General features: G+C 35.9%; 1 protein-coding gene across 1 annotated transcript in view; it reads right to left on the bottom strand.

Annotated features, from left to right (window-relative positions):
* The window catches only part of LOC135224650 (DNA repair protein XRCC1-like), a 9,346-nt gene extending 1,038 nt beyond the window's left edge, over positions 1-8,308 (bottom strand). The window contains exons 1-4 of the mRNA XM_064263867.1: positions 7,684-8,308; positions 3,021-3,154; positions 1,155-1,230; positions 1-981 (exon numbers count right to left, since the gene is read on the bottom strand). The exon at positions 1-981 is cut by the window's left edge and continues 1,038 nt beyond it. Coding sequence (XP_064119937.1) covers positions 868-981; positions 1,155-1,230; positions 3,021-3,154; positions 7,684-7,695 — 336 coding nt within the window. The 5' untranslated portion in view covers positions 7,696-8,308 and the 3' untranslated portion in view covers positions 1-867. The remainder of the gene's footprint in view (positions 982-1,154; positions 1,231-3,020; positions 3,155-7,683) is intronic.
* Positions 8,309-9,397: the final 1,089 nt, after the last annotated feature.

Here is a 9,397-nt window from a genome sequence, read left to right as displayed (position 1 = left end):
ACACTCAACCAAACCTCAGGTTTGGTTATCCAGTCTTACTTTTCATAGATATATTTCGTAAAGAAATATCTTGGCAGCATGTAATAAGAGGCACTTTGGTAATATCACCTTTACTCTGATGTATCCTTGCTCTCTCTAAGAGTATCTACCATTCTCAGATTAGAATCTAGTAGTGCTTTAATTTAAAAATCTAACTACTTGTTCATAATCTTCTATAAGCTATTTTGCATTGAAATATCATAGAATGCAAACTGTAGCATTTGAGGTGATCATTTTACTTGAGCACTTTTTGAGGGAACTGTTGTACCATTTACAGGAGTCAGGAAGATGACATTAAATTCATACAAATGATAAAAAAATATTTTCATGTCACTGAAAACAATGAGTTCTAAATAACTCCAACTGAAAACAATGAGTTCTAAATAACTCCAAGTCATAAACAGAACTGGTTCAATAATCCATTCAGTTCCGGATGAAGTATGAATTAAATAATCTATTCAGTTCTGATTGAACTATGTAATAATAAATAAAAAAAGTCATAACAGCAACCTTGCAAAAACTGATTGAAACCTGAGATACTTATACATCTAATCTGCTGTGGTTTCTGAAAAATAATCTGTGACGTAAATAGTAGCCTGTAGTATTGCTTTATATGACGTCAAATAAACCAATCAATGGTAGTTTAACAATACCAGAGTCCGTATACAGACATGATAACGAAATGTCATTTTTTAAACAAGTGTACCTCTGCATGTGGCAGTGAACATGAAAACAGAGGAAAATATGATGTTATAAACTAAAATTGGATGGGATGATTTCTCTTTGGCTGAAGACTGATGATGAAGTTGTGAAGCATTTCACAAAAAATCAATCTTTGGGCACCACCATGAAGGGTTGAAAAGGCACCAACTTCTGTTTGTCACTGCAGCGCCATATCCATGCTGGTTTGACAAACTGCAGAGATGGATTATCAGCGAGTGCCTGGAACAACAAGCAAAGGGGCAATGAATAACATGACTTTATTTCAATGAATTTATTACTGTAAGTATAAGGAATCTGAATGTGAAATCAAAATTATTTAAAATCAAAATACAAGAACAATGAAAGCACATGACAAGGCCATGATCAGAACTTACAAAATATCAGATACTCACATTGTCAAAATTATCATCCCATTCATCTTCAGTGATAACAAAGTTGACTTTTTCGGTCATATACTCCTCCAACACTCTGCAAAGAACAAAACAGGTTATGGGGTTACAATCCTTTATCTGAAATTCTACGAAACATCAATGAAATGTAACGCCATTGATAAGAAGATTCATATGTTTACCATATGCTATACTCTCTAACATGTGACTTTCCAAAACCAGACTTTTAACCATATAGGGCAGAAATCACAAATCACCATTGAAAGTTAGCATGTTCTTAACAAGTCAACAAATGTAGCACAACTCTTAATAGACGTGTGTCAGTTATGGTAACTAACACTGGCAAACAGCTGCTTCACAGGTCAGTTGTTTATATAATTACTTGCTGCTGTTTATGGCAGTGATTTGCATGCAACAGTAAGTGGCTGTTCATCATAAGAAATAGTAATGAATTCTTAGAGAAGCCACAAGTCTGGTAAGCCTGGTTGAATGAGGATTTGCACTTAACCTACTGAACTTTTGCTTCTAGGCCTATTGATTATTGAAAAGGCAACTTAAATATACAGTAATATATACATTATCAGTTGAATCCACCAAAACTCTGACAGGCATAGGAAGTCAAGCCTAGTATAATCTACTGAAAAAGAAACTCACACATCTTACACTCTACATAATGTCTGTAATGAAATCATGTTTTGGGACAAAATTTTAAGGACTGCATGATACCCAAGATCAGATGATATACAAGTACAGTATAGATGCAATTTATTTAGTCTACTGTCAAGAAAACTCCTGCTTGTCCATCTTCCAGAGGCTTTATTTCAAAAGGATCTTCCCTTGTCATGCATAGCATCAAAATACCTTTCCATAGACATTTCTTGGTGCAACAATGCTCAGTACATGAAGTCTTTTTATTCTGTAATTTACCAATGCCGATGTTTGAGAGGGAACTAATGCGTAAGCATATCACTTTCCAGAAAATATAATCTTAAACATAGTATTCTATGGAAATATGACAAATTTTTAACCAATTTGTATTTTTCATAACTTATAAACCTGAGGTCTTAACATTAGGATAAATACTCAGCGCCAGCTGGAAACCGGTAAAGTTTAAAATAATTGTGTACGCAAGGGACTATTGGCATCTGTGCTTGGTCACGAGACATGTGGACCCACCCACATACCCCTCTTTAACTCGTGACCCTGTTAGTTATTCTTCCAACCCAAGTTAGTTGATAGAGGGGTGGTTAGAGGTGGCCCTTTGTATGTTAAGACCTCAGGTTTTTAAGTTATGAAAATTACAAATTGGTTAAAAATTTGTCATTTGTCCATATACGAAACAAACCTTTGGTCTTAACATTAGGATAGACTTACTCTTGGTGGGAGGTAAGTACTATTAACCAACTTGGAGTTTGCCACCTTTGATCAGTTTTCTAAATACCAGAATTCTACGAAACAACTGACCAGTATTTCAGAATCTAAGACATATATGCATATCATAGAGTCAGACTTCTGGGTTCTACACAATGTCATAGTTCATTGCGTTCAAGGAAGATAAGATCTGTTCTTCTCACAAACCAATTCATCCACTCAAGTAGGTTTGTTATCAATCCTCTCCCCCTTGCTAAAGAGAGGAATGTCCTGCTACTGATAGGTATCTTACTGATACTAACCCTATGCAAACAATGGTATTGTTTTTGTTAAAGTCCTAATTTGCTATAAGAAGGGTATACTAGGCTTATTCAAGATCATAAAGTTATTAGGATTTCATATTTTTGAATAATGAGTTCCAAATCATCTGCGATCCTAAACTTGATGAAAATACAATCTAGGGTTAAGACAAAGTAAAATAATTTCAACTTCACTCACCCATCAAATGCAATAATATACCTCCCCAGCAGATGTTTCATATCTGAAGACATATTTCCATATATGAAGAGGCATTTCCCTTTCAAATAGTCTCCTAAAGTAGGAAGAGGCAATGAAGACGTATCTGGTTTTGTCTGAAATATACGAAAGAATTTTATTGACATACAAAGCCTATATTAAATATATTTCAGTAACTTCTTATGCCTTTATGCTAAATTAAATTTTTATTCAAAGTACATTTAAAAACCATCCTGAGGATGACCTCAGTATTAGAATGTAAAGTTTAACTCGGTGGGGAACCTCAATGATGACTGTACAATGGCTACATGAAAAAAAGCTATGTACTGTACTGTCAATTAAGCTAAACCAACAAAGTTCCTCATTGGAGTAGTGGGTTGCATACTCGCCTATCAATCTGGTAGCCTGAGTTAGCTCCTTGCTGTCGCCAATGTGGAACCAGGGGAATTTATTTCTGGTGATTAGAAATTGATTTCTCAATATAATGTGGTTCGGATCCCACAATAAGCTGTAGATCCCGCTGCTAAGTAACCAGTTGGTTCCTAGCCACATAAATAAAAATCTAATCCCTCAGGCTAGCCCTAGGAGAGCTGTTAATCAGTTCAGTGGTCTGGTTAAACTAAGATATATTTAAAGCAAAACAAGAGTCTACAATTCCTATTTTCACAGCAAAAATGAATTAACCCTTAAACGCCGAGTGGATGTATTTTACGTCAACATTTTTTGTCTCTCGGGTGCCGACTGGACGTATTTTACGTCGACATACAAAAGTTTTTTTAAAAATTCGCGGAAAAATACTTATAGGCCTACCAGCCGAAAACTCTTGAATCACGCGCCTTGGGGGATGTTGGGAGTTCACGGATCAAGGTGTTGTTTTGTTTACAATCGTTACGCAGGCGCGCAAGCGCAAATTTCTTTCTTGCCGCACTAAAAAGTATCGGTACACATCTCGGAAATTATTTTGTCACTTTAACATAATTTTTGTACCATTTTAAATTAGCCGTTACATGGAGTATTATATATGAAAATGTGCGCATTTTTATATAGAATATAACAAAAAAATACTCATGATTATAGCTTTTATCAGTTTTGAGATATTTTCATATAAATAACGATAAGGCCAAAACTTCAACCTTCGGTCAACTTTGACTCTACCGAAATGGTCGAAAAACGCAATTGTAAGCTAAAACTCTTATATTTTAGTAATATTCAATCATTTAACTTCATTTTGCAATAAATTGGAATTCTCTAGCACAATATTTTGATTTATGGTGAATTTATGAAAAAACTTTTTCTTTACGCCCGAGCGGTAACTTCCAAAAAAAATCATACATGCGATTGTGGTAATGTTTGCACCATTTTAAAATTAGCCGTTACATAAAGTTTTATATATGGAAATGTCCGCAATGTCATGCACAATACAACTAAAAACAACCCATGGTTGTAGCTTTTATCGATTTTGAAATACTTTCATATAAAAAATGATAAGTGACAAATTTTCAACCTTCGGTCAACTTTGACTCTACCGAAATGGTCGAAAAACGCAATTGTAAGCTAAAACTCTTATAATCTAGTAATATTCAGTCATTTACCTTAATTTTGCAACAAATTGGAAGTCTCTAGCACAATATTTCGATTTATGGTGAATTTATGAAAAAAATAACATTTTCTTTATGTCCGCGCGGTAACTCTTCCGAAAAAATCATACGTGCGATTGTGGTAATGTTTGCACCATTTTAAATTAGCCATTACATAAAGTTTTATATATGAAAATGTGCGTAATTTCATGTAGAATACAACAAAAAATAATTGAAGGTTGTAGCTTTTCTCATTTTCAAAATATTTGCATATAAATCATGATAAATAGAAAAAAACCACGTTCGGTCAACTTTGACTCTACCGAAATGGTCGAAAAACGCAATTGTAAGCTAAAACTCTTACAGTCTAGTAATATTCAATCATTTATCTTCATCTTGAAAAAAAATTCGAAGTCTCTAGCACAATATTTAGATTTATGGTGAATTAAAAAAAAAAAAAACTTTCCTTCCCTCCGCGCGCGGATTCTCCGCCACAAATCTCCGAAATGGGTACGTCCCATTCTCGGAATATTTGCTCCATTTCATATTAGGCATTTCATAGAGTTTTATATATAAAAATGTGCACAATTTCATGTAGAATAAAACAAAAAATATTTGAAGGTTGTAGCTTTTCTAATTTTCTAAATAATTGCATATAAAAAAAAATATATAAAAAAATTCGACATTTGGTCAACTTTAACTCATAAGATATAGTCGAAAACTGCAATTGTAAGCTAATACTCTTACAGTATAGTAATATTCAATGATTTGTCTTCATTTTGAAAGAAACTGGAAGTCTCTAGGACAATATTTAGATTTATGGTGAATTTTTGAAAAAAATATTTGTTTACGTCCGCGCGTTACGAATTCATGCATTATTTTGTGATAATATTTTCTGTGTTTTGCTTTTATCGTTTTACAATGTGTTATATACCAAAATGATTGCAATTTAGTGTACATTACAACGAAAATAAAATTAACTCGTTAACTTTAACCGTTTTGCGCATAGCGTGATTTGAATACAATTATATATGAAATTTTGTTTTTGCACTACAATATATTGCATTATTTATATATGATAATGATAATTTTTTTCATTTCTGATGGTTGCATACTAAACTTCAGGCAATGACAAAAAAAGAGCCAAAAATAAACTCTTAATCTTGAAAACTAAGCCCGCTGTGATTTTTTGAAAAAAATATTTTTTCCGCTTCCACGCTCACTACGAGACCGTCTCGGCACACAGAAGACGATTTTTAATATACCCCTTTGGCGTTTAAGGGTTAATATCAACTTCAAAAATCTATTTATCAACTATGCAGTATATACAAACAAAAATATTTCCCTTTCCAGAATTCTAATGATTACAACATCAATTTTGTTAACTTTTATAATTACGGTCTGGTTCAGAAAATATATTCAACCATTAACATAATTAGACCTATTAAGCACCATAAAATAATTCTAGATGCAGTACTTTGGCTGTGCTAAAGCTGAAAAAAGAAAATGGCAGTCAGCCAGTAGTACTATGCATGCATGAGCTAATCCCTTGGTCTCAAAAAACATCAAAAGTCATTAATGATGTATCTGTGAGCATGTACACTGCACTTGTGAAGTCCCAAGATGTTTTACCACTCTAGCAATTCTTACCAAGAGTTGTGACCATACACCCAGAGATAAGGCTGTGCTACCGAGTTTAAAAATTCCTGCCTGGTTATTGTGGACATAAACTCTGGCAACAACAAACATCCTCTGCACTCTTCTTTACCTGACATAGCTAATTTTGCTAACAACACTAGGCAAGCTGCTGCTGCTAAAACTGTCATTTTCTAGTATCTGGTTTGATACTAATCGGTTTCCTAGAAGTTTTATTTTGGCTATAATATAAAAGTGGAATAGTTTGCCTAAGTGCAGTTATGGAACCTTCTGACCTCCAAATGTTTGAGAAAGGAGCAAATTCACTCCTGCTCTCTAATGATATATCCTGAATTCAGGTGTATCAGTTTTATTTTCACTTCCTTCATATTTATTTTTTTAGCACTTTTTCCTATAAAGGTGATTTCCCTTTGGAGCCCTCTTGGTTTATAACCTGCATGTTAAATCCATAAGCGAGTTTAGCTGATGATTTAATGAAGAAAAATAAGATCCTCCTCTGCTAAGGCTTTTGGAAGAAAGAATGAGCCCATCAAAACCAAGAGCCTAGCATCTTCAATGTCTGGGGAGGACAAAAGTTCGGAGAGGTCTGATGATGCTGCATTCTGCTTACTCATGGAGACATTCACAAGTATGTAGATTATCCTGCAAATGTGCAAGGTTGTAACTCAGGTGAGCAACAGCACCAACTCCTGACCTTGGCAACCTCTCCCGGAAACTTAAGTGCCTTCCATCAGCAATGAGTTAGACACCTGAAAAACTCCTACCACTTAGCCACAGCCAGGACCCCTGGAGAAGATGTCAAAACCAGGCCATGCCAAAGCAGGGGTAAGATTTACCAGTGACTGAAGCTAGACCCATGGATTCTACATCATGAACAAAGAAGGAACTAGTGCCAGCTGGGCCATGTGGAAGTTAAGAACTGTGACTACAAATACCAGTCCCCCCCAAGAGAGCCAATTAGATGCTGGAAGGCATGATCAGCCTAGTGACCTGACATAACCAAAGGTGTGTTGATGTTTTGAGACGTACAAGCTTAGAGAGAGCTGATACCAGAAGCCATCAGCTTGGATGTGCTCCAGGGTATTCAGGAGTATATATGGTTTCAGTGAACATATTCTTTGAGGATGAAATCTGTGCTTTAGCACATGATGCACCAAAGCAGACACATGAAGTTGTTGTTCGAAGGATGGATGAGGGACTAGGAGAATGTTTCTTTATTGACAGGCTTGTGGTGAACAAAAAGAATTGAAAAAAAAGATGAAATTACCATAATCCTCAACTGGAAATACATGAGACTAAAGAGATAATTTGATATGGATGACAATTTGGATCTCCATGGGATGCTAGTAATATCTGTTGGACAGTAGGACCTAAATAACTCAACTACTATAAACAACAACAAATCTACTCACTACAAGTTCCATATTCTCTTCATCAATGTCAGTGTCGTCATCATACACACTGTCTTCATCAATACCATTCCCATTCAATTCCCGCTTCACACCTGTTCCACCTGCCTTACAAGTGTCAGTGGTATTCAGAACATTTCTGTCACTTGTGTCTACTCTGACCTTCTTATTTGGTGGCTCTTCAGAGGAGCTGGTAGATTTACTTGGTTTTTGTACTTTTTCTTCATCTGAAGTATTTTTTGTATTTTTCTGCTTGGCCAGAACTCTGTAAAAATAAAATGACACTCATGATGTCACTGTGCAGGTGGTTTGGAAGTGTATAAAAAAACAATTCCTATCAAGAGTTCATCAATGAGTATAAAAAAATGAAAACGTGGATATGATAATTTCGATCTTATTTTAAACAATCTTTTAACAACATAAAGTACCATAAAGGATCCAATTAGGCAATCCAAACTTCTACTAACATTAAACAGCTTTTTAATTTTTTACTGTCTGTTATCATTATTATATTACTACATTATTATTAAGATTAAGGTGCTAAAACACTTGACCCATATGAGGCTGTCTTAGTTTGAATTCTATTGAATAAATTACACTTCTTTAAAAATGGAATTTTTATTCTAAAATTAATATTAATAATACTTACCTGTATAATTTATCTAGCCCTAAATCCCCAAAAACCGCACCAAAATCTACCACATTGGCAACCCTGTTACCTCCTATTCTGTCCGCCAGTTGGCAACACTGTCGTTGACAGATACGAAAACCTTCCCTCAAATCAGTTGTGATAGGCAGATCGTGGGGTAGGATGGGTGGGACTAGATAAATTATACAGGTAAGTATTATTAATATTAATTTTAGAATAAAAATTCCATATTAATAAACATTACCTTAATATAATTTATCTAGCCCGATTAACCACATTGAAAAGGAGGAGGGAATCTGAATACAATTTCCCCTTCGGACAGAATAGGAGAAAACAAACAAAGAAATATATATCATAGGCAGTCAAAACTCAACCCAAGGTCAAAGATACTAACAACTCAAAGTCTCCTACCATAATGCCACCAACTGCGGTAGCACAGGACAAGGAGTAAGTGCATAGTCAGTCCGTCTGTACTAAAGTCAGGTGACCGACCAGGTGACCAGTCAGACGAATTGCGGACAGCAAGGCTGCACCCTGAAGACTATCAAGCACTATTCTTTCCCTAAAGGATGAGTGTCTGGACTGTCTGGGCGATTCAAAGCTAAGCAAACCTTGGGGGTGTATCAACGCAACCCGAAGTCGCCAGCAACGAATCGGCTCATGAGCAACTCCTAACTCGAGCTTTCTGGTGCCAAGAGAAAGGAGAGCGGAGCAAAAAGGCGATTCAGTCCCGAAGGATGAATGCCTGACAGTCCAACCTGGTCTCATGTTACACGATCATCGGGGGTGTATCAACGCAACCGACTTCGTCAACAAGAAACTCAGGGCTACTAAATGTCGCCTGATCTCACACGAGTGTCTGACTCCGAGAAGACAGGCGAGACAAAAAGTAGATGGTGAGCGAGTCACCAGATGACAGCAGACGATCCATCAACTAATTCCCTGTCCAGGACAGTGGAAGAAGCAGGAGTCGTCAGGACAAGCGAACCAGTGGCTAGTCCTAGGTCAGCATCGACTCTGGGAGAAGCGTAGTCGCCAGTGCCGACAACCCAGTGGCTGGAACCATTT

Source organism: Macrobrachium nipponense, chromosome 12 (assembly GCF_015104395.2).
Source record: "Macrobrachium nipponense isolate FS-2020 chromosome 12, ASM1510439v2, whole genome shotgun sequence".
NCBI lineage: Eukaryota > Metazoa > Arthropoda > Malacostraca > Decapoda > Palaemonidae > Macrobrachium > Macrobrachium nipponense.
Note: the sequence above shows the minus strand (reverse complement) of the source record. Positions and strands in the feature narration are given on the sequence as shown.